Source organism: Mandrillus leucophaeus, unplaced genomic scaffold (assembly GCF_000951045.1).
Source record: "Mandrillus leucophaeus isolate KB7577 unplaced genomic scaffold, Mleu.le_1.0 Scaffold216, whole genome shotgun sequence".
In the NCBI taxonomy this organism is placed as follows: domain Eukaryota; kingdom Metazoa; phylum Chordata; class Mammalia; order Primates; family Cercopithecidae; genus Mandrillus; species Mandrillus leucophaeus.
In genome coordinates this window covers 1497083-1523394 of record NW_012102210.1, presented here as the reverse complement: position 1 = coordinate 1523394, position 26312 = coordinate 1497083, and the positions used below count along the sequence as shown (strand labels likewise).

General features: G+C 41.4%; 1 protein-coding gene across 1 annotated transcript in view; it reads left to right on the top strand.

The window, feature by feature from the left end:
• The window catches only part of EXOC6B (exocyst complex component 6B), a 705989-nt gene extending 693003 nt beyond the window's left edge, over positions 1-12986 (top strand). Inside the window, exons 21-22 of the mRNA XM_011980671.1 lie at positions 5146-5258; positions 9546-12986. Of these exons, the coding sequence (XP_011836061.1) occupies positions 5146-5258; positions 9546-9672 (240 nt within the window). The 3' untranslated portion in view covers positions 9673-12986. The remainder of the gene's footprint in view (positions 1-5145; positions 5259-9545) is intronic.
• The last annotated feature ends 13326 nt before the right edge of the window (positions 12987-26312 follow it).

Sequence of the window (26312 nt, the reverse complement as noted above, 5' to 3'; positions counted from 1 at the left end):
GAGGGAGGGAGGGAGGGAGGGAGGGAGGAAGGGGAGAGGAAAAGGAAGGAAGGAAGAGAAGAAAAAGAAAGAGAGAAGGAAGGAAGGAAAAGAAAGAAAGAAAGAGGGAAAGAAAGAAAAAGAAACAAAAAGAAAGAGAAAGAAGAAAGAAAGAGAAAGAAGAAAAAGAAAGAAAGAAAGAGAAAAAGAAAGAAAGAAAGAAAGAAAAAGAAAGAAAGAAAGAGAGAGAGAGGGAAAAGAAAAGACGGGAAGGAAGGAAGAAAGGAAGGAAGGGAAGGGGAGGGGAGGGGAAGGGCACAGTGGTGAGTTTGTGCTAATAACAAATAGATGGATAAATTAATAGTGGGGAAGAGAGAGCACTTGCTTACAGTAGAATGAGTGACAACTCATAAATGTGCAAGGAAGGATGGTGTTGACATAATCAGCAGTTTTGAAGCTATCATAGTAAACATTGGGTTAGGCAAGAATCCTCACTGGATAACAGTGTATTTGAATGTCTTAAATCTTCACAGTTCCAAAGGAAAACGTAATAACTAGATGTTGGGAGAAATCAGACAACATCTTAATCAGGTGATCAAAATTAATATCATCAATGAGGGAAAAATGAGCATCGTATGCCTCCAGAGGTGATACCCTGAGGAGGACATAGCATCACTTATGTAGTATTCTGCTGAAGAATTCGTGTCTTGAATCTTATAAGAAGCCACTAGACAAAACAAAACTGGGAAAAAATGGAGGCAGGGGAACTATATTCTTCAAAAATGTCAATATCACATAAGAAAAAGAAAGGTTGTATAAATATTCCAGATTAAAGGAAACTAAAGAGACATGACAACTAAACGTAATACTCAGTCCTAAAATTATATCATGTAGTAGAACAAAAATAAAAGAGGCTATAAAGGATATTACTGGGTCAACTTACAAAATTTAATATGGATCATATCAACATTAAACTGAAGTTGAAAATTATTCTGTGATTATATAAGAAAATATTCCTAATCCTTAGGAACACTGAAGTATTTGGGAATAAAGTCCCAGTTTACTTTGAAGAAACTCAAGAAAAGAAATAACATATGTGTGCATGCATGGGTGTATGTATATGAAGAGAAAGAATTCAAGTGCTGGAGCACATGGGGTAGAATATTGACAGTGGATGGATCTGGATGGAAGCAATATGTTGCTGTTTATACTATGCTTATTCTTTCAACTTTCTGATAAATTTGAAATATTTCCAAATGAAAGATATAAAAATAAAAAAGAAACATTAGTGGTCACTAGTGATGATCACTAGTGTGGTCATTAGTGATAGTTGAGTGTTCTTGCAGGAGAATTTATAGCAATCTAACAAGGTTGTTGTACGTGGAGAATCGGCTGGGAGGGTCTGATTGACCTTGAAAGTCAGTCTGGAAATCAAAGTACTAAATGGATAAATAGGCCTGCTGGTTTTCTTGGCTGTTCATTCTAACACTGTTCTGTGGAATCCAGTAGAAGTGTGCCTCCAAGCAGCTCACTTAGTTAAGTACCCTCACTCTCTGTCCATCTGTCTCAGAGAAGGCCATAAGACCTAGCTTGAGGCCACCCTAAAAGACTGTGGGAAGCAACATGACCCAGAGTGTGATCTATAGGCTCATGGTGGTTGAACTTAATAGACTTATGTAGCTTCCATGACTGTAGTGGAATAAATTAGATAGATTGTCATTCCAGAGCTCTTAGGCTCACCATCGGCATTGACTTTGGCAGGAAGACAAAAATGGAAATCCTTATGATGGTAGTGGCTGCCCTAAATGGCCCACCACTGCCATCACGCTGGCTGCAGCAGGGAGGCAAGACCGGGGCTGCATGCTCCATGGAGCTGGTGGGAGCCAGGGAGCAGGCAGGAGCCCTACCCTCCTGAGCACAACTGCAGCCACCCAAACCATGGCTGTGGACCCAGGCGTCCCTGCACTCTTGGGGGCCTGGGAAGGCCCTCTCTGCTCTTGTAGGCTTTTAAGTGCCTGCTCCCACTGCATGGCTTCTCCCTGTTGTCAGTGCTGCTCCAGTCTTGGAGCAAAGTTGGGGCTGACCTCAGGTGCCATGAGTGGGAGCAGAAAGCAGACAGGTTCCTGGGCAGAAGGGGGCAGGTCCCCAGTGAGGCCTGACCTTCAGGCCACAGAAGGCCTGAAGGCTGGTGGCCAAGCTGCCAGTCCTGCGGACCAGAGTAGGGACTTGGCTGCCCGTGGACCAGATGGCATGCACTTCCTCCCCTCTGAGGCCCAGAAAGGCCCTGAGCTCAGCCAGAACAGAGGAGAGGACAGAGAGACAGCAGAACGACCAGCTGCAGAGAGGAGCCACTCTCTCTGCTGATAGCTGAACACTTATCAAGACGACCTGCCTGCAGAGAGGAGCAACCCTTTCTGCTAGAAGCTGAATACTTGCTGGGACACCCTGGCTTCTGAGAGGAGCTTCCCACTGTGGGTCATCTCTGAGCTGTTCTATTGCTCAATTAATCTCTTCATTTTGCTCACCTTCCACCTGTGTGTGTACCTCATTCTTCCTGGTTGCAGGACAAGAACTTGAGACCTACTGAATGGTGAGGCTAAAAGAGCTGGGGTAACACAAACAGGGCTGAAACATACCCCCTGCTCGCCACATTGTGGGTGAAGAGAAGGAGAGAAGAGCTGCAGCTCTTTGTAGAGCCCAGACATGGGAGCTCCCTGAGCCAGAGCTGTGACTCCCTCTTTGGGGCCCTGTGGTTCTTGGCATCTCCAAGCTTCTGGGTGCTGCCACATTCCCCAGTGCCATCCAGGAAAGCTGCTTGCAGTGCACCTGGTCCAGCTGCATTCGCACAGAGAATTGGTGTCCATGCTGGCACCTGGAGCTGCCCACCCCATGGCAGCACCCAGCGCGTCTGACTGTGCAGTGACTGGACCCCACACTTACTCACACACACCCCTCGCTGCTCCACACCTGACTCCAGTGCCCCTGGCAGGCATGAGCTCAGCCTGCCAGGCCAAGTGGGTGTAACAAACCCAGTGGGCCAGAGCAAAACTCAAGGCAAAGGTGCCACCAGCCACAGGTTTCCGGCCAGAAAAGCGACACCCCAAAGATCCCATAACTTAGAGCTAAGCCATGAACTTCTCTCCACTGTCCACTAGTGACTTCCCATGTGTCATTAACCAGAAATACATGGTAGTATTAGCCATAAATCAGAAGTACTAATACATTAATTCCAGCACAGAAATAAGGAATTCATTTGAAAAGAAGGTAATACATGCATGTATATGTCCATGTATGCTGAAAAAGTAGTATCTAAAATAGCTTTAAGAAATGATTTTCCAGTTTTTCCAATTAGACTTTTTTGATATTCATTCACTTTTCTTATCAGCTCCTTAATAGGCAAATAGTAAAAGGCTTCCTAGGTTTTGTTTTTTTTTTTAATTTGTGAAAAAAATTTTAATTGAAAAAAATGCTGTATTTTTTCATAGTTCTTTCCCTAGGAGTTGCGGGAAAACATAGTGAAATGTGTAAAGCATAGTACTGGAAGAACTTTAGAACAAGGGGTACTCTCAGTGTCTGTCGTGGAAGCAAGTAAAGAGGAGCTGTCTTGAGTGGTCTTTGAAGACCATAGGACAGAAATACTGACGCTAGAGTAGAAAGTCAGGAGAAATTCTCTTCTAAAGGAGAACTCTCTGAGGCCTTGGGTCAGCAGAAAGAAGTGGTAGAAGCCTTTTAACTTGCCAGTGAAAATAGGCATGACCTGAAAATGGCCTGAGGGGCCGTTTGGGACCATCCTGGCCCAGACCAAGCAGCGTGCCTGTCTCTCCCCGACTGCTGCTCTCATCTCTAAAATCCCTTTCTTGGCTGAGGGTGTAAGGGCTTTTCTCAGTTTTAGGTTTGGGACTTCAGCCATTTCCCATCCTGCTTCAGGAAGTTCATAACTGCTATTCTAAGAGACTGGATGAAGTGGAGACTTGGCCAAATAGGGCAAGGCCCATACTGCCTGTTTGCCCAGCTGCATAGTGAAGACAGATATGGAGGAAGGTGTGCCTAGAGCCCAGGTTCTGGCATTGGATATGACTGCACTCTCAGCCTCTCTGCCTTTGTTCTGCACAGGCAGCCATCTACTTGTCCTCATCAGCAGTTACCTATCTCCTGGAAAGGGAGAAATGGAGAATGTCTTGAGTCAAAAGTACTGTGAGGGTTCTCCCTCTGTGCAGTGATGTGAGTCTGGGACTGTGCCCCTTCTAGAAGCTTTTGTTTGTTTGTTTTACTTAGTTACAATTTTTGAATATTTGTTAGTGTGATGTCTGAGGCTAAAACTGGCTGGGAAAGAAAGCCTTTGACAAAAGTTTAGCTTCTTTCAGTCAAAATCTCCCCCAGTGTCAGAACTCAGCTCACCCTCAGAAAGCTCTCATTGTCTTTTCACACATCTAGCTCTTGGCACTTCTCTTTAACACTGATAACCCAATTCTAGACTCTGTGTCCTCAATCATGGGCTAATCTACTCTGGCCCAGATTTCATCTTCTCAGCCTGTGTCTGCATAGGCATAACACATATTGCCTCTTAGAAATGCTACATGATCCATTTACGCCTTGGTTCAGTGTTTCTGTGTTGTCTGTGTGTCCTATTTGTATATAGGCATGTATATATGTCTGTATTACCTAAGTCAGTGCAGCAAGTCAAAAAACTGATACTTGAGCCCAGACCTTTTAACCTTGAAGTTCAAACAATTGCATATGTGGCACTGGACTACATCCACCTTTATCTGTTCTTTGTTAAATACTGAGAATGGTTCTTGGCATGTGGAAGGCATTTGATAAGTATTTATTAAATGAGTAAGTGAATGATTATTATGATATTATTATCATATTTGATTCAGTCTAGTGTTAGTTTCTTTATAGGGTTGCCTCTGAGAGCTAACTGCTGGCATATAGTCTTAGCAACATTTCCATACTGCTTATGGCAGAGATAAGTCTGCCATCTAATGTTTACTCATTTATTTTCTTGGTTGAAAGAATAGTCTGAAGCTGTTCTTTTTCTTATTATATTTTAATTTTTATGTATCTAATTTATTAGCTGGTTGTGAAGGATGATGAAGTTTCTGATATCTTGGTTTGTCTTGTCTGTCTGACTAATCCCTGGGGTGGGGTTTGGATATTTTACAGCTTTTGGATCTTTTCATCCAGTGGGATTGGTCAACCTACCTTGCTGACTATGGTCAGCCCAACTGCAAGTACCTCCGGGTAAACCCAGTGACTGCTCTGACCCTGCTAGAGAAGTGAGTACCTAGTCCAGTGGTCTGTGTTGGGAGGTGGGGAGACAGGGATGGGGTTTGGCATAGAAGATAATTTTGCCACTGCCAATATCTTGAAAGATAGCCTTGTTCTGGAAGTTGCCATAGGCCATGGGTGCTGTCAACAATCTCAATCACTGGATTTGGCAGGCCAGTCTTCCTCTTGTGGCTTATTCATTCCTGAGCCCCCAACAAGCTAGGCCAAGTATGGATCAGAATTGGACTCTGACATTACCTTCTAGTTTAATGGGTCTTTTACTAGTGTCTCTTACTAGAGATGGCAAGAGAAGAAAGAAAAATGGCTTGCTTTGGGGCTCAGGCCAGCCTGGTGAACAGAATGAGGCTGCCCTAGTCATCTGGGGTATGATGATGGATAGTGCAACTCCACAGAACAGATGGCTTCTCTGGTTCCTAGTAGAGAATCCCTGGAAATTATTGAGAATTATTGAAACCTTCATCTGTTCCCAGCTCCCAGCCCCTGCCAGACTGAGCTTTATTGTACTGACTATCCCAACAAAGCTGTCTTGGAGAATGTGTCTGATTTTTACCTTAGGCAGTCACTAGCCTGCAGAGGATTCCCTGCCACAGAACTGTAGCCTCTCTGAAGCAGAGGTGCTACCACTGAAAGTAAGTTAGGTAGCTCCAGGAAATCTCAGGGCTAACCAATATGTCACCTAGAAGCTGGGAAATGCTATGTATTACAGCCTGGCTCTGGCTTTGCTAATCTCTTAGAGAGCTGGCAGGTCAGAGACCAAGACCCACATAAAAAGGCAGATTTCTCTTGAAATCTGAGAAACTAGTTAATCCCCAGCTACTTGGAAGAATGCCCTGCCTCTAGGCAGTGTAGGAAGTCTACATATATGGCCAATCAGCCACATCTCAAATCCTAGGAAGGCAAGACTCAGAGTCCAGGAAGTCAGAGTGGAGCCTTAAGCAGAAGGAGAGGTCAAGGTCTATTCTTCTTACTATGCAATATGAAAGGGGGAGAAAAGGGGAAGAGGTGAAGGGTAGGCAAGAGCATGATGCAGGGGTATGTATTTGGAGCCAAGAGACTAAAAACTCAGACTACAGTTTTCTCCTGACCACGTCAGAGATTGGTGTTTCCATTTTAACTTTGTTTCCCATGGTTCTCTCTCCCACTGACCTTCCTCCCTAGGATATCTAGAGAGTAAGTATATTATTCACTTGGGCCTTTTCCATCACTTTGAGGCAAGTCCTTCTGGTTTCCTCATTGACACTAATGACTACACTAAAATCCCTAGCCTCTGAGTTGTCCCCACCCTGACATACTAATCTACTAAACCAGCCTGGTGCCAACTGGCTGGCTGCCTTCTCTATCCTTGGCCCTTAGAGTGACCCTTGGCTTACTAATTCCTTTGGGGCTGGGAGTGGCAGCAGGGATTTTCTCCCATTGTGCCAGGTAAAGGGTTGTTCCCATTCAACCTCTTGGCACACTCAATATTCTTGCTAGTGTGGGGCCTGAAATAAAGCCCTGACCAAAGGGAGCTCCTCAGCAGCCTCCCCTACCTCTTGGTGGCTTTAAAATCTAGAACCCGCATCTCTTATAGAAGACCCTTTATTAGAGGCAAGGCTTAATCCCACAGTTCTTGGTGCTAAGGTGAAAGAAGGGAACATTTTGACCTTTGAGTTGGTACTTAAATGGTCATATTTAATGGTCATTATGTATCCTTCAAATGGGCTCTGGGATTCCCTTCAGTTATTTACTTCTCTCAGCAGTCCTTTACTCTTCTGTTCCCAAGAATCTCTTGATCTAGGAAATACTGGCTCATTCACTTCCTATGGCTCAACAATAGTTGAAAATAATTAGCCTTTCCCTACCATTCTGGAGCGCTGGCCAGTAAAGAAGCTATGTGCTTAGCCCTAGCAATCAGAAGAGTTTAAAAGCTTCTTCCAAACACAGTAGATCAAAGGGCATCCAGATCACTACAATCCGTGTCTCCCAGCCTCATAGGAATTGACCCCTTTACCTGACCTATTCCTGCTTTTCCACAGCCAGCTCTACCATCAGATCTTGACTCTCCTTTTCAACCTGGCACTTCTTAGCAGGGTGAAACAGAAAGACCCAAAGACCTGCTAAAGACATTTAGGGAAAAGAAGTGCCCCTGCATCACTGAGAGGTGGCCATAGCTGTTAATAAAGTAGAACAGGATACTGGGCTTTCAGAATGGGATGGAAGGTGGGAGGGCTGACTTTTGGTTTTGGAGCATTCCTGAGTGGAAACCAGCAGGCCACCATTAGCCCTCAGGGTACTTGAGTTTATCTTTATAGTGCCTTGTTCTAACTCCAGGTCTTAACGACCAAGAAATTCTAGCCTCTGAGGCCAAAGACTACCCTCTTTCTCCTAGATATTACAGGAGCCTCCCTGTGGGAGCTGAAAGCCAGCGGGCTGCCTGTCTCTCAGCTGCTTCTAGGAGTCATGAAATTAATGATAATGCAGGATATTAACCTAAATGTCCTATGAATATAGGAAGTGGTTTTCTTCATTTCTTTTTGTTTGTTTTGTGTTGTTGATAATGTTTAGATATATAGTATACCCAGCAGAGGAAAGGGAATCTTTCCCTGGGACTATCTAAAACCAGGCCAGTTCCACAAACATAATTGTGCCACTAGTATATAAGGGAACAAATATAGTAATTATCAGAGGCTTGAGGACCCTCATTCTTTCTCTTCAACTAGTGCAGTCACTTCCCCTTCTTCTTCCCCTCCAAGCACAGGCCTCCACATGTGGGTGGTCGTACCTTATATTCAGTGTTCTGAGTTTGCTTGATGAGTAATTCCAGCCTGAAGGCCTTTGAGCTTAGATCAGTGAGAGAATTCTTAATTAGTCTGTGGCTATCACTGTCAGCCAGAGCCATACAGCTGTGGTGCTCATTAGAAACTTCTTGCCACATATAATGCCCTTATGGAATACTTATATTGTAAATTTATATCATATATACCAAACATAAATGCCCCTGTAGGATCTCTGGCCTTTTGACTCACTGGCCTCTAATCTGCTCCTCTGCAAAGGGCCACCCACAGTGGGGGGGAAAAAGTGGTGCAGGATTGACCAAAATCCCCTGGGAAATATGCCTGGGGGCAATTTATAGCCTGGTGCCATGTTCCTTCCCTTTAGCCTGTCTCCATACAGCCCAGGGAGCAGTGAAGTCAGAGGGCTGGCCCAGCTCTGGTGAAGACTGGCCCTATCCCAGAAAGAAATCTGTCTTGGCACTGTTCTCAATTGTCTAACACTGGATCTAGCTGTGGGATATGGGTCTGGTGTGCAGAGGCTAGGACAAGAGTTAGTGGCCACCAATATATGTCAGGGGTTGTGAGCCCTGTGCAGGGAATAGCAAATTCCTGAATTCTGTCACAATTGCTTAGACTTGGGGGTTCTGTGACCATCTCAACCTAGTCTTGACTTTCTTGTCCATGTTTCCCCATTAGGGCTGTCTACCTGAAAGAACCACTGGCCAGAATTGCCCGTGGTTCTAGAAATATGCCATCTGTGAAGCTTCAGCATGACCCAAAGGTCAAAGGTCTGGGGGTACAGACAGCCCTTGAGGACTCAAGGGCTTTTCATGTAAAAAGCTCTGGTTTGTGGAGTGAGAGGATGGCCCAGCCCTTTGGCACATGCTTTCCTAAGTAACCATACTCTCTTAGTCACCACACCGCCTATGTGCCATTACCCTGAGACAAAAGGAAAAAGGTCAGTCAAGCCCTTAGTTTTGTTAGGGATGGGATGGAGTAGCCAGCTAGAGTGAGGTTTAGAAATATACAGTGGCCTTTGGTTATTCATGTTCTCTTGGAATTGCTAGTTAAGAACACTTTTCCTGCTTTACCTTTCAAATGTTATCTCGAAGGTCCCAACAGGATTTAGTAGGTTCATGAGGTAATGAGTGGATCCTAGACATTCTATAAGGATTTATTGACCAGCAGAGCTGTTCCATGTCCCACACACCTATAGCAGGCACATACCTGCTGAGAGAAAGGAATGAATTAGGTGGAGCAGGTATAAGGGATAAGGAGATTGGCCCCTCCAAAACTAGGTCTTGACCAGTTTCCAAAGGTGACTGAAGTTGAGAGATGTAGGTGCCAGAATGCCAGCTTCCTGATGAGTAGGTGAGTGTGGGCCTGACGCTGGAGATATTCTGGACGCTCTCATTACTCTGGATAGTGGTTAAGATGCATTGCCATCCTGCCTCCTGCAGGTTCTCCTTCCACCATTGTTTCCTCAAACACGTTGTCCTTTTTCTTTCCTTCTCTGTTTAGGATGAAGGATACTAGCCGCAAGAACAACATGTTTGCACAGTTTCGGAAAAATGAGCGAGACAAGCAGAAACTCATTGACACTGTGGCCAAGCAGCTCCGAGGACTCATCAGCAGCCACCACTCATGAAGGGTGGCCTGGACCTACAGAGGCGACTTGCTGCAGCCCCTTTGTCTGGGATCCAACCCCAGCTGACCCTGCATTTGTGTATTCTTCTTCAAAGAGAGCATATGTATTTTTTTATTAACCCCTGTGCAGTATTCACATAACATTTCCCTATAGTAAAAGAGGCACAAGAATAAGCAAGTACATGAGATGTTGCTAGGCTGGGACTCAGGGGAAGTTATTACTACACTATCTGTGTTATCTTAGAGATGGTGGTATCATCAATCCCAGTGTGATGAACCACCTTCCATCCATGGCTCTAAAGCTTAGGTCTGGGGCTTAGGAACCACAAAAAATGGGTATCTGGCACTGGGAGGTAGAGTGAATAAGCAAAAGGATACTAAAATATGTCCTGTTCACTCCTGGATGCCCATTCACCACATAGATGAGGCTGATTTTTCTCAATGCAAGGAAAGGGCCTGGCAAACATTATTTAATACACTAAGGGGAGCTCTAGAGGGTCATCTCCTCAGTCTGCTGACTTTCACTGGCTTGTGAACAAACATGTCATATGGCAAGATGACAGCTTCATTCCAATCCCCCAAGCTTGGCAATTTCTTTAGCCTAGATCTAACCTGAGGCTTTTACTGCAAATTTTTCTGAGGCAGGATACAGCTAAGTAGAGAGCAGTAATAATTGGATCCCATCTTTAACTGCAGATTGCCCCAACTCTAGAAGTGTTGAGTCTCAACCCGAGGAGTTTTTCTGGATCTTGAAAGCCAGTTTTCATGGAATCAGAGACCCAATCCCTTCCCTGCTCATCTCATTTCCTTCATTCACAGTCAGCGCATTTGGTTCAGGACATAAATCAACAGTTATTTCCATAGGTCTTCACAGAGCGTCTGAGACTTAGCCTTCTCCAGTAATGCTGTTGAAATATTTCAGATTTCAGAAGCTTAAAAATGGCCCTTACCTTACCCTTAGGTGAAACCTGAGGATTAGTTGGGATTGTTCCTTTATGTTTTAAAACCAGTTTTTTGGCTATGATCTTCAAGGAAATGTCACCAGCTCTGCACTGTGGGGGCAGCCATGACTGGAGTGGATGCATCTAGGGATGGAGAGATTGTTACCATAAAGTCAGCAGAGCCAACCATGGCTTGTGACTTGTTGCCTCTGGCCCAACTGTCCTTCACTAAATAATATCCTAGATATTATTTTGTCATTGAAGCCCAAGGTTCCCATCCTCTTTTGAGATCCCCAAAGCCGTCTTTGGCTTTGTCTGAGAAAGATTGCCTATAATCCTATCCTCCAAACTCTAAAGCCTGGAGCAGCTTAGCTTGGGAGGCTGCATTCATTGTCCCAGATGGACTCCTGAGACTTAATACAAGAGCTTTGCTATGAAGTCAGTCAGGGGAAACTGTACTTTAAGATACTTCAGAAAGATGCTACTATGGCTACTGGCAAGAGTATAATTGCGCATCACCAAACAATGACAAATAAGCCACACAGGCCTTTCCAGCTTGGATTGGTGGGAGGAGAGACTCATCAAACAGAATTCTTCACTACCTTTGTCAGCTACTGAGTTGCTTCTGGGGAGGGAGTACTTCCTTGCCCCCCACCACCCTCAACCCCTCTACCTCACCATATCCTATCACATCTTGATAGTCACGGGGAAGAGGATGTGCACACAGACATACAAACTTCCTCAAAGCTGGAGAGACCAGGCTACATGTGAGCTCACAGATGCCTGCTGCAGCTCATCCTGAGGGCTGGGTGGTTGACCAGGGTTTCAGGATGAGGGTAGGGGATGAGCACGGCCACCCAGAACTTGATAAGCCAAGAGAAAGCAGGAGTCAAAATGGCATCGCCAAGCTCTCATCTTTGTTGAAACAAGTGAGAAACAATTATATTAATCTGAAGTTCTATTGCTTGAGAAGGGTTAAAAACACTTTTCTTCGCTAGTACCCCCTTTGCAGCAAGATCTCTTCAGCTTTAAGTGCTGAGAGACTTTGAAGTGGAAATGGAGAGACATGTAAGCATGCCACAGTGTTTATCTTTAGAGGATCATCATTGCTGGTCTCATCCCAAACCTCTGCCTTGGAAGAACTGTGCTATAGAGGAAAAGGTGAACAAGGTGGAGGAATAGGGGTTATTCTGCACAGAAGTCCCCTGAAAGAAAAAGCCTATTCAAGCTCAATATATAAAGATGGACCCTTTGATATATCTTCTCTCCATTCTTAGTCTACCTTCACCTTGTCTAACTAAAAGCAACATGCAGCTACTAAGTTATATGTAGAGGCATACTCTTGGTTGGCCAGGGAAGGTAAAAACAGGGACCAGCAATGTCAAGTTTTTGAATTAGAAAAGTGGAATGTTTTTAGTTTTGTCTATAGACCTGTAGCTGGGCCAACCCTTGAGAGGACTTGTGCAAAGCATGTGTGCCCATACCCATCAGACTCCTCAGATATGGCCTCAAATACCTAGAGATATAGAAGCCCTGGAGGGCCTCAATAAGAGGGCAAGCACACAGATGGCTAGAAGCCTATATGGCTTTTGGTCAGGATGAACCCTTGGCCAAGTTCCTGGGGAAACCAGGTCTATGTTCCTGAAGGGACAGTCCAGTTTGGGACCCTATTAGGTTTCAGCAGTAATATAGGCTGCTTGCATCATTTTAACATTCATAGGAAAAATCTCTTTGAGCAGGCTATAAATGAAGCTGTTGCAGGAAAGAAGGAATAGGACCTGAAAATGGGAACCAGGAAGTGAGACCCTGTTGGCAAAGGGAATGTACAGCTTCCAGGGTGCATTGCCCAGTGTTCTCATTGCATACCAGTCCTCCAAGTCAGTCTAGCCTTACTGTTCACTTGACAAGTGCTTACTCAGCAAGTCACAGACCCACGGCCTTTTATCTCCCAAGATTGGCTTTGGCCATGACCTTCCTCATCAGGCCTCTGAGCACACTCTCTAGGGACTGCTGCAGAAATTCCCCTACCTTAGCCTCCCTTCTCCCGGGACTCCTCTCTTGACTGCAATTGCCTCTTCTTTTTTTTTTTTTTTTTTTTTGCCTGCATTCACAAGTACTTTTCACAAAGGTGTTGGAAATGGCGTTTTTATTTTGCACAGATAGTTGCACATTTATAGAGAAAATTAGGAAAGTCCATTTTTAACTCTGAAGGGAACTTTTTTCTCTAAAACTTACTAGTAAAGCTACTGATATGGATGGGCCGCATGGTTAGGGGAAATCTCCTCTGTGAAAAGAGCATGTTTATTCCTCTTGTACATTTTCCTCTTTTAACTGCTATTAAACAAGAAAGCCTACATACCTGTTTCAAAAGCCACGGTGTTGTCTCATGGGTATTTTGTTCTTCCATCCCATTTGCACAGTGCAACTGTGGTTGGTGAACTGGATGACTGACATTGGATCCCCACTCAGCTGGACTGAGGACTAGAGCAGGCAAGAGCCTAGTGGGGAGGAGAAAGCCTACCTTCCACACAAGGCAAGGAGCCGTACTGTGGCCTTGGAAACATCCCTAACCCCTGGGTTAGGTTTTTTTCCTGCTTATGCACCTAACACTGACATCATCATCAAGAAGAACTTTTTGAACTGCTTGAGTTAAGTGGAACACTGGGCTAGGCAACTTGGAACCCAATGTTGAACACTAGCCCTGCCAAGGAAAGGCTTCCAGTCAAGATGGAGTGATGTAGGATTATCCAGAACAAAGCCAGGCTGCAGAAAAGGGAGAGATAAGCCTATTTTAGACTCAGTGCAGGAGGGGTACAGTCATCCTGGCCTAGTGAAGGAAAGGGTCTGGTTCGGAAAGACAGCTCAGAAGAGATGTTAATTAGCTGAGCCTTGAAGGGGAATGCAAGTCAAATTTTGTGAAGTCATAGGAATGAGTATTTTTGGTGCAGACCACATTAGAGTACAATGTTGGCATGAGCCTGATATGTTCTGGGATGTAATGAAGAACCTCCTAAGCACATCTGGAACCATGGTAAGTAAGACCAGCAATGCCAGTGTAGCAACGCCCAGCCTGCTTGCCCTCCAGGCTAGCACACAAGCAATGGGAATAGACTAGAAACAGTTTTCTTCAGTAAGATATCTGACTGCTGGCCAGGCGCGGTGGCTCAAGCCTGTAATCCCAGCACTTTGGGAGGCCGAGACGGGCGGATCACGAGGTCAGGAGATCGAGACCATCCTGGCTAACACGGTGAAACCCCGTCTCTACTAAAAAAATACAAAAAACTAGCCGGGCGTGGTGGCGGGCGCCTGTAGTCCCAGCTACTTGGGAGGCTGAGGCAGGAGAATGGCGTGAACCCGGGAGGCGGAGCTTGCAGTGAGCTGAGATCCGGCCATTGCACTCCAGCCTGGGCGGCAGAGCGAGACTCCGTCTCAAAAAAAAAAAAAAAAAAAGATATCTGACTGCTGCAACTGGGCTTTCATGCCCGAGACCTGGGCTTTAATCTCTGCAGTGTCACTTACTAGCCTCTGACCTTGAACAATTACTCAACAAACTCCCTAAATATCATCATCCTCATCCATGAAAGCAGAATGGTAGTCTCCAACTTACAGGTTTGTTGTGAAGTGTAAATGAGCTGTGGAAGGTCAAAATGCTTAGCCAGTATCACATCGAGCAATAGCCTATGCACTATTTAAGGCCTTTTCCTCCCTACCTTCCAATTCCACAACATGCCTCATGGCTGAGCAAAGGACAAAGGTGTCCAGGGCTTCTCTGCCTCCTGACATCCTCTCCCCAAGTCCACTACAGGGTTGGTGATAGCCATGCCCCCCAAGCACCTGTATATGAAACAGAGGGACACGCCTTTCAAATCAGTCAGCCGCCTGGCTCTGAGGACAGCCTATCCTCAACACTACCTGGAACCTTCTCTACTCTCGCTTTGGTACCAAAACTTATACTTTCTTCTATTGGGAGTTCTTAACTGGGTGTCCAAGAACCATCGCAGATGTGTGTGTGTGTTTGCATGCATGTGTGCATGCCACCCATTTTTTTCTGGAAAGAAGGTTCATGGCTTTCATCAATGTCTAAGAAAGATTCATGACTAAAATACTGAATAATAACCAAATCCCTTCAGACATGTAGCTCTCCTCGTGGGGGAAAAGCCAGAAGCTCTAAGCAGTGACCCTTCTCCCTGCCTCATAGAGCTCTGATAGATTTTTCAAGCCCTGCTGGTCTGCCACCCACCTTCTCCAGAAGCCTCCCCCTGAACCCCATGTCACACCTAAAGACTGGTGAAACCACTGCTCCTGGCTTTCTCTCAGCATGCTGGGGTCCTGAGGGGGGACAAGAGGACTCTGCACTCTGAAAACACAGAGGCTTCCAGCTGGTTGGGGAGATGACAGAGTTCAGTACAGAGACTTGGGCTATCACAGTCAAACAACCTGACTCACCCCAGAACATTTCCCACAGCCTCAGTACTGACTCTTATGACTTCCGGCCCAAGGCCTTGTCCAGAGAGAGACCAGTAACCCTGTGGGGTGCTCTGAGGCAGAAAAACAAAGCAAATCAAAACAGCCCAGGGAAGGATGTGAAGCAGTCACCACCTTGCCCCTTTTCTCACAGCTGGGCTTCTTATCTGCCTGCCAGACAGATGCGGATGGGGAATAGCTGGTGGGAGATAAGAGGAGGCAGGGAAAGAAAGTGCCAAACCCTTTCCCCAGAGGCCTCATTTTGAATTTAATGGACGGAGTTTGCCAGGAATGAGAGAGGCTACAGGCCCTAGGGACCAGAAGACAAAGGCTCTTGAGGAAGTGCAAGGGGGAGGAGGAGAGGAGTGAGGGCCAGGCATTGTGTGGCAGAGCTACCCCTCTATCTGTTTCAATCGCTGGTGGGGTTAGGGTTACCCTGCATTTGGGGCCCCAGCTGCTTTGTGGGGTCTGTGACATCAGCTGTTGTGATGGTAATGGATGGGCCTCTCGCAGGGGGCACCCCCTCCTTGGCCAGCCCCTAGAGAAGATAGAAGCTTCTATCCCCTCAGGGTGGGGGCCGCCTGGGGGCCCAGAATCAGACCCAAGACAACAGCCCTCCTCCTACCAGTCTGAACCCACTGCTAAGTGTAACTTCCAAGCCCAAGCTGTGACCTTCCTCTCTCCAAAGCTCCAGAAAAGGAATGGAATCTGAACATTGAGACGCTTTTCTGGCCCTAAACAATCCTCCCATTCTCTAGGCTCAATGATGGGTCTATTTCCACCTGTAAATGGGTCTCGTAATCTTCAACTTTTACCTTTGCTTCTAAGGGTAATTAATTGGATCTGCCTCTTGTTCTCCCCACACACTCCCCTCTCTGTTACAAGGCTCAGGTTATGCTGGGTAGATGGCTTTCTTTTTATTCCATGGGGTGCTTATTCTTAAAGCTGATGGAGTAAGGCCCTGCCCTCTCCAGTGATCCCCTTTTCCAGACAAGCCTGCTGGGGAAGCACCACTTCCGTGGGTACTTGTAAGGGGCCTATGACTGCACCAGCCAAAGGCTTTTCAGATAGCCAGTTTTAAGCAGCCATTCAGCTTTTTCCCAAGATTTTAGGGAAGGCATTTTCATGTAACACTCTCAGAAGCAAAGTAGGAATTCATTGGTGGTCTGGACACTGGAGACAGGGAGGCAAAGATGGGCAGCACCTAGTCCAGCAAATGGCACATGGGCACTCATGGTCAAATGAATGAGATTTTCAGAGGGGCAGTCATGTGCAAACGTGGGGGCTGTGAGAGCAGTACCCTTGCTGGGAGGACTATTTTACTATTGGCATTGTTTAGAATTGCCAACATAGAGTAGATAATAAAAAAAGCAAGCCAACTTTTAGTCTGTTTTATTGTGGTTTTAAATTTTTCAACAAACATGTACCATCCTATCCTTGTCATGCCAGAGTAGGGAACAGGTTGAAAATAGGTTAAGAGTCAGGTGAGAAACCAAAGTGGCAGTGTAATTCCTGATGGGCAGGATGTGGTCCTGGTGGTAGTGATAAATGTGTATGTACATGAGTATTGTGTATGAGTATGTGGGTATCACACAGAATTAGAGCTTTCTCCACTGAATCCTAATTCCCACATCTAATCCCATTTCCCACATCTGATCACTGTTAATAGTATGATGATATTCTGTCCAATTATTTTAATCTGTATATACTGTCACAGAATTATCATCATAGTGTATTTATTACAGTTTTACTTTTTACTTAATTTATCTGAAATACATTTCATTGGCAACATACAGAATTTCTTCATTCTTTACAAAGCCCATAAAGTTCTTCCATTGCATGAATGTACCATGAGTTTATTTAACCGGTTCTGAATTAATGAATATCGAGAATGCTTCCAGTATTCCACTCTTACAAACAATACTGTGAGATATTTGTATACATCTTTGCCTACTTGCTTAGGTATTTCCATAGCATACAATTTCAGGAGTGGAATTGGTTGGTTAAAAGCGATGAATATTGGCCAAGTGCAGTGGCTCACACCTGTAATCCCAGCACTTTGGGAATTCCAGTGCTTTGGGAAGCCAAGGCAGGTGGATCACCTGAAGTCAGGAGTTCAAGACCAGCCTGGCCAACATGGTGAAACCCCCGTCTCTATTAAAAATACAAAAATTAGCCTGGCATGATGGTGGGCACATGTAATCCCAGCTACTCTGGAGGCTGAGGCAGGAGAATCACTTGAACCTGGCAGGTGGAGGTTGCAGTGAGCTGAGATCTGGCCACTGCACTCCAGGCTATGTGACAGAGTGAGACTGTCTCAAAAAACAACACAAAACAAACAAACAAAAAACAAAAAACCTATGAGTATTTAAATGTTAATAGAAAGTATATAATTACTCTTTTGAAAATCACCAATTTACACTTTCTCCAATAGGTTATGAGAGAATCTGTCTCCCTATGAATTCTCAGTCCTACGTAATATTAATGTTTTTTTCCATTTTTGTCAGCCTTTCAAGTGAAAAATCGTTTTCCTTTGTTCTTATTTACTTTTCTTTAATTTATAGTGAACTTAAGTATCTATTGATATTGTTTGTTGGTTATTTGTATTTCCTCTTGTATGAACTATTGAGATAGTCTGCCTTTTAAAAAATTAGGTTATTTTCTTTTCATATTGATTTGTAGTTCTTTGTTTTAGGGATTTTAGCTATTTGTCATTTGCATTGCGAATATTTTCCCAGTTTGTCTTTTGAGTTTGTTCATTGGTTCATATTAGTTAGAACCCTTTATTTTGCAGGTAACAAAAAACCCAATTCAGAAAATATTTACTGACCGAAAATCCAAAGGTGATTCAGGGTTAGTATGATTCAATGACTTAAAAAGATGTGAAGGCTGTTTCCTTTCCTCCCCTCTACTCTGCCTTTTATGGTAAGAAGACCATCCTAAATCTCACTTCCCTCATGGTGCCTAATTGGCTGTCATTTTTCTACATTTCACATCCCCACACTATGTTGTACAGAAACTTCCAGTGCCTCTCTTAGAAGAGCAAGGAATTTTTTAATCCAATAAACCTCCAATATTGACAGTCCTAAATTGGATTATATGTCATTCTTTTTTATCAGGAGCATGTCATGAATTTACTGCTTTTATCAGGGTTACTTGAACCAATCACTGTGGCAAGGGCAACAAGATTACCTTGATAAGTTAAAACAATCAACTCTCACCCTTGGAATTTAGAGTAAGGAGGTATGGATACCCTACCCCCAAACAAACTGCGTAGCATCCACACAATGGGGAAGACAGTGGAAAGAATGTGGAGAAGACAGCCTCAATATTCACTATATGGTGTTTTTTGCTGTATAGAATGTTTTTGTTTTCTCTTATTATTATTTTTTTCTTTTTTGAGACAAGGTCTCACTCTGTCACCCAGACTGGAGTGTGATGGCATGATCAAGGCTTACTGCAGCCTTGACTTCCCTGGCTCAAGCAAATCCTCCCACCTCAGCCTCCAGAGTAGCTGATGCTACAGGCAAGTACCACCATGCCCACCTAATTTTTTTTTTTTTTTTTTTGTAGAGATAGGGGTCTCACTTTGTTGCCCAGGCTGGTCTCAAACTCCTAGACTCAAGTGATCCTCCCACCTCAGCCTCCCAATGTGCTGGGGATTACAAGCATGACCCATAACACCTGGCTGGTTTTTCATTCTTGAAATGTCAAATTACAAGGCTTTTCCTTTATGATGTTTAGATTTCATGTTATACATAGATTTCCCCACTTCAAAATCATAGAAATATTGGCCCGTGTTTTCTTCTGATACTTCATTTTTAATATATTAATCATTTATCAATTTGAAATTTCCTTTGATGTGAGGAGCATGGTTAGGGATCCAGCCTTTTCTTTTTTCCAAATGGCTAACTAGTTGTCTGTAACATCTTTGATTAATTTTAAAATGTCATCTTTATCATATATTCAATTCATATTTATCTTTGATCTATTTCTGGATTTTCTTTATGGTCTCATGATCATTCTGTTTCTGAGCCATTACCAAATTGTTTTAATTACCATATCTTCATAATCTGTTTTAATATCTAGTAGCCCATTCCTATTAGAGGAAATACACCATACTTTCCTCTTTCAGAATGTTCCCAGATATTTATTCTTCTAGGTTAATTTTATAATTTTTTTCATTTCCAGTGTTCTATTTTGATTTGATTGGAGTTGCATTGAATTTATAAAATAATTTACAGGTTAAGGACATATTTGTAACACAAAGCCTGCCTATGCAAGGCCCTGTGCATTTATTCATCACATTCACATTCCTCAAACAGTTTAACATTTTCTGCATTTGGATTCTTCACATTTCTTACTTAGTACAATCATAAATGTTTTATGTTTTCATTACTGTTAAAAATGAGATCTCCTCATTCGTGTTCTATATGTTCTTTTTGTTTTAATTACAAAAGTAATATGTACTCATCTATCAGATTGGCAAAAATCTTAAAGTCTGGTATTACCAATTATTGATGAGGATATGTAGGAATGGGATCTCATAAAGGTGGGAAGATAAATGAATATACCTACTTCACAGAGAAGCTTGGTGGTACCGATCCAAATCCCTTACTGGCAATTCAGAAACTGAAAAAGCTCATTCTTTCTTTACTGATTTGGTGCAAAATCTGACCTGATGAGAAGTTATATATCATCTGTATTTATCCCACTTAATGTGGATATTTATACTTTTCAACACAGAAAAAGCAATATATTTGATTATGTCTATTTCCTAAACCCTACTGAGGGTGTTATATATGCACATATGCCGTATTGCCTTTCTGAAATTCAATAAATCTTATCCTGAAACATATCTGGCCCCAAGGGTTTTGAACAACATATTGTGGACTTGTATCTAGTAGAATTAAACATGTGCATACCCTAGAGAAATATATCCACATGTACACAAGGAGACATGTATAAGAATGTTTATTACAGCACTGTTTGTAATGATGAATAATTAGAAATAACCTAAATGTTCATTAGTGGGAAAATAGATAAATTGTGATATATTAATCTAATAGAATACTATACAGCAGTTAAAGTGAACTATACCTACATAGGTCAACATGAATAAATATTTTTTAGAGTTATTGAATTTTTTTTAAAGTTGAATTATAGATAACAATACAATATAATTCAAACTTTAAAAATGTGCATGAGGATGATAAACACCAAATTTGATATAGTAGTTATCTCTGCAGAGGGAGAAAAAAATGAGGGACATGGGGGTACAAAGTAGGCTTTTTAACTTTATAAAGTCTAATTTCTTTTTTAAAAATTAAGTGAATATAGCAAAATGTTGAAATGTTTTCACAAATAGATTTGTATTCCACATAATGTTCTCAGTCTTTTTAGTGGCTACATAGTATTCCTCAGTGTGACCATACCTTAATTTTTTTAGCCATTTCCTTATTATTTAACTTGCTTTCACTTGCTAATCATTACAAGAACTACTGAAGCAAACATCTTTGATATCTTTTTGCATATATACAAACATTCTGTAGATCAGTAAAGTTAATTGTCTTTTTTTTAATGAAAGAGAGGCTGTACCAGTTTATACTCTTACCAACAACATGGGAGAGGGTCCATTTCCGCATACCCTCAGTAAGACTGTCAAACTGGAGTGAGGAGAAATGGCATATTAATTTTCAATTGCCAGTTTCTGTTGGGCTGAATCATCTTTCCACATGTCAGCCATTTTTAGTTATTATCAATAAATTGCCTGTTGATAACTTCATCAATTAGAAGCATGTTCAGCTACTCATTCAAAATGTCATATGAGTGCAGTAAATAATTGGGTAGGGTTTTTTCTGGTTTGGGGGCTTTTTGAGTTTTTTCTGTTTTGTTTTTGTTTTTTGAAGTATGAAGAATTCTGGAGGTTTAACCATAAATGATACAGGACTGGAGCAGCAGAGACCTAGACACTCTCGGTCTTTTTGTTCTGTCATCCTTAGTATGTTTATCATTTAATAGACACAGAAGAGCTGCTTCACCTCCAGACATCACATTCACTTTCCAGGCAGGAAGAAGAAAGAAAAGCAAAGAGATGAAGAGCCATGCAGGCTGAATCCCTTTCTTAAAAGCCTATGATTTCCATCTTTCCTTAGGCTTACAGATTTACTTTTTTCCCTAAAATTATGTAAGTATTCTCAAAATTATTTGTTTATATTTATTTTTAGAGCTGGAGTCTTGCTCTGTCTCCCAGGGTGGAGTGTGGTATCATAATCATAGCTCTCTGCAGCCTCAAACTCCTGGGCTCAAGTGATCCTACCACCTCAGCCTCCCGAATGTAAATTATTATTTAAAATTATCTCTTCATATTACCTCCTCTTACATCTTTTTGGCCAGAACTGGGTCACGTGGGCACCCCCAAACCAATCATGACCAGAGGGAGTAAGATCATCATGTCTGGTCATACCAATCATGGTTCATACCCTGTAAGTTCCTGTACCTGTAAGCAGGATGCTTTATTCACAGCTTTATCCTCGGTATCTAGAAGAGTTTCTGCCACATAAAATACGCTTAAGAAATTTTGTTGAATGAACTGACTGTATGCATGAATGGAAAGATAAATGGATAGAATAGGGGCACGATATCAAGGTATCTTCACCACTACTTGAGCCAGTCTGAGTGCTTTCTGCAGGGAGATGAGGGGGAAATGAATGTTGTCAAGAGATGGGGTCTGTCACAAGATCCTTGACCCACTGATCCTCTTGATGGTAATTACATACTTGTTCAGTATATATGAGCAAATAGTTTCTCCTAATCTTCCACTTCCTTTTAAATAAACTTTTTATTTTGGAATAATTTTAGGTTTAGAGAAAAGTTGTGAAGTGGTAGAGAGTTCCCATACATTACTCACTCAGTAAGCCCTATTGTTATCGTTTTACATTACAATGTACACTTGTGAAAATTTTTTATACCACATTGGCACATTTAGTATTAACTAAACTTGGACTTCATTCAGAATTCACCAGTTTTTCCAGTAATGTTTTCTTTCTGTTCCAGGATTCAGTGTAGGATACTATCTTGCATTTAGCTGTCATATCTCCTTAGTGTCTTCTGGTCTGTGACAGTTTCTCACTCTTTCTTTCTTTCCCATGACCTTAACAGTTTTTAGGAGTGATAGGTATTTTGTAGAATGTCCCTCACTTTGTGTTGGTCTGAAGTTTTTCTCTTGATTAGATTGGGCTTACGGGTTTTTTGAAAGAATACACCAAAGGCAAAGTGACTTCCTTATCATATATCAGTCTATACATGATATTCACATGCATCACTGGTGATGTTAACCTTTACCACTAGTTAAGGCAGCGTTTGCCAGGTTTCTTCACTATAAAATTACTACTTTTCCCTTTCCATATTCTATTTATTAGAAGCAAATCACTAATTGCAGCCTATACTGAAGGGGCAGGGAAAGGCAGGAGGGTTAAGCTTTACCTCTCACAAAGACTCTCTCAGTAAATTATTTGGAATTCATCTGGAAGAAAGAATTGTCTCTTCAATACCGTTTATTTATTTGACCAATAGTTGAAGTCACTTATTTATATTAGCATGAACTTATCTGGATTTTTGGCACTTATTTTAGGCTTCCTTTTTGTATTTATTGGACGTAACTCACAACATAAAATTCACCATTTCAAAGCATACAGTTCAGTGGTTTACAGTATATTCACAATGTTGTGCAACCAACGTTGTCTAACTTCAGAAGATGTCCATCATCCCAAAAGGAAATTTTATACCTAGTAGTAATCACTTCCAATTCCCCTCTTCCCCTGTCTCCCTAATCTACTTTCTCTCTCTCTGAATTTGCCTATTCTGGACATATCATATAAGTGGAATCATATAATATCCAACCTTTTGTGCCTGGCTTCTGTCACTTAGCATAATGTTTTCAAGGTTCATCCATGTTGTAGCATGCTCAGTACTTCATATCTGTTATGGCTGAATAATATTTCATTGTGTACCACATTTTATTTATCCATTCATCCATTGACGAGCCTTTGGGTTGTTTCCACTTTTTGGCCATTACTGATAATGCTACTATGAACATCAGTATACAAGTTTTTGTTTGAACATGTGTTTTCAATTCTCTTGGGTATATACCTGGTAGTGAAACTGCTGTGTCATACGGTAACTATGGTTAACTTGTTGAGAAACTGCTGAAATGTTTTCTACAGCAGTTGCTTCATTTTCTATTCCGATCAGCAACATATGAGGGTTCCAATTTCTCCACATTCTTGCTAACACTTCCTATTTTCCATTTTTTTGGTTTATGTTTTTAAGTAATAGTCATTCTAGTGCGTGTGAAGAGGCACCTCACTGTAGTTTTGACTTGCATTTCCCTAATGACTAATGATGTTGAGAATTTTTCCATGTAGTTATTGACCATTTGTATATCATCATGACCATTTGTATAAAAATGGGGCTATTTGTTTTTTAATTGTTGTCTTGTAAGAGCTCTGTAGATAGTCTGGATTTTAGATCCTTAGCAGATATATGATTTGCAAATTTTTTTAACCTATTCTATGGGTCTTTTCACTTTTTGACAGTATCCTTGATGCAAAAGGTTTTAAATTTTGATGAGGTCCAAATTTATCCATTTTTTTCTTATTGTTGCTTGTGCTTTTGGCATAATATCTAAGAACCTAAGAAATAACTGCCTAATCCAAAGTCAAGATTTACACCTTCATTTCCTTCTAAGAGTTTTATGGTTTTAGCACTTACAGTTAGGTCTTTGATCCACTTTGAACTGATTTTTGTATATGAACAACTCAAATAATATTGAATTTTCCAAGCACCATTTGTTGAAAAGACTATTCTTTCCCACTGAATGGTCTTGGCATCCATGCTGAGAATCAATTAATTATAGATGTATGGCTTTATATCTGGACTCTCAGTTCTCTCCCATTGATCCATGTAGCTATCCTTTGCCTTATGTATTTATTCTGTCCTTTGGATTATAATCCAATTCCATGTTACTTACCTATTTGGTTACTTAAATTATTCCAGGTTTGATCACTGGGAACTCTTTCAGATTGGCTCCTGTGTGCCTTTGACATACCCTTATCCTTTTGTTTTTTGATGATGATTTCCTTGCTTTATGATACTCAAGATGCTGCAAGATTACCTTGTACTTTCCCTGTCCCAGCCCTAGCATTAACCAGTTCTTCATGGAGCACTGGTTCCTTTTACTGAAGAATGGTGTTTTAAAATCAAGATCTGGGTGTTGGGCATGCTCATTGTTCCTGGGGTGTCATTGCTTTTATGCTCTCAGCAGACAGAGCTAGATACTGTATTACGTAGGATAATGCATGTATCTACAATATTTCTAGTTGTTTCTGTATCTGTACATCTCTGTGTGTGTGTTTGTGTTATGAGGCTATATATATATATATATATATATATATATAAAAAAAACTTGAGTTCATACTGATGTCTCCTACTGTAATCCGGTACCCCAGGGATCATTCTAGTCTTTCCTTATTGCTCATCTCTCTCCAAGAGTGAGATCCTGTCTCCTATCATATACTAGCTATTTACTTAGTTATTCAACCCTTGCATACAGTTTCATAATTATTAACCCATACCTCCCACTTTCACCTATTTGTAATGTTTGTTTATGGCATCTTTCATCAGACAGACATTTGAAATTTAATGCAGTTTAATCATCAGTCTTTTCCTTTACCTCTTGAGTTTTACATCTTACATAGGAAAGCTTTCTCACCCACCACTACCACCAGATTATAAAAATATTTTAGTTTCATTTTATATTTAAATATTAAATCTGTCTAGATTTTATTTGGGGTTATATAAAATGCAAATATAACCTTTTTTTCAAATGGCTATCTGAAGATCCTAAGTGCTTATTATTATCAGTCAACCCATTCCTCACTGCCTAGACTCTATATTCTTCTGGTCTATTTCTGTGCCAATATGAGATCATTATAATTTATATAACCTTAAAATATGTTCTGATATTTGCTAGAGAAAGTCTCCTACTATTGATCTTTTTCAAAAATGTCTAGTCTCTCCTTGTGTGTTTAGTTTCACAGATGAGCTTCAGAATTAATTTGTGAAGCATCATTTTGAAAATCTCTTGGGGATTTTGATTAGGATTACATTGAATTTGTTAAATTTTGGAGAAACTGACATCCCAACATGGTAAGTCTCTATGTAGGTCCTTTTTTATGTATTTCACAAAGAATTATGTTTTCTTCCCATAAGTCTTACATGACTCATGAATTCACATTACTCACATGAATTCACATGAATATGCACATTTGTTATATATTTGAAATTATATTTCCAAGTTTATTATTATAAACACATAAGGAAGCTATTGATTATGTTCATCATGTATCCAAAGAAGTTATTACATGTTTTTATTATATCTAATAGGTTTGCAGTTGATTCCCTAGAAAATTCTATTGTAGATAGTCCTAATATTCATGTAAATAATGTTGAGGATACTTTATACAATTTTGTGGAAATAAATCTGTAAACTTAAAGGAAGATAGATGATGCTTCTAGAAAAATATGTATTACCTGAATTGAGCCAAGAAAACACAGAACACTCCAAAAGAGCAATAATCATGAAAGAAGTTGAGAAAGTTGTCCAGGATCTATCACTACTATTTATATATTTATGCTTTAGATTTTTCCTTGCATTTCTGATTTTTTTCTGATTTAATTGGCTGAGCCAACCAGACAGTTTTTTATAATGGTGGCAATGGTAAGAACTTGTCTCTCCTTGCTTCAGTTGAAGTGCTTCTAAGTTAGTTATTAATTGTAAGACTTGCTATAGGCTTATCAAGTTAAGGGAGTTTTCATCTCTTCCTACTTTATTGTTAGCTTTTAAAAGAAATTAGTGTTGAATGTTATCAAATACTTCCTTTTAGCCTCTATTGGAATCACTTTTTTCCCTTGCCTTTTAATATAGTAAAGTCCTAAGTTGAAACATTGTTTGGTTCATTTATGATTTCAGCCATGCTTAATCAAAATGTCTTATTATTTTGGCAAACATCTGTATTTTACTTGGTGACATTTAATTTAGGATTTTTATATAAATATTCATAAGATTTGTCTGTATTTAAATGTTTCTTTTCTTTTTCTTTTTTCTTTTTTTTTTTTTTTTTGAGACAGAGTCTCACTCTGTCACCCAGGCTGGAGTGCAGTGGCACAATCACAA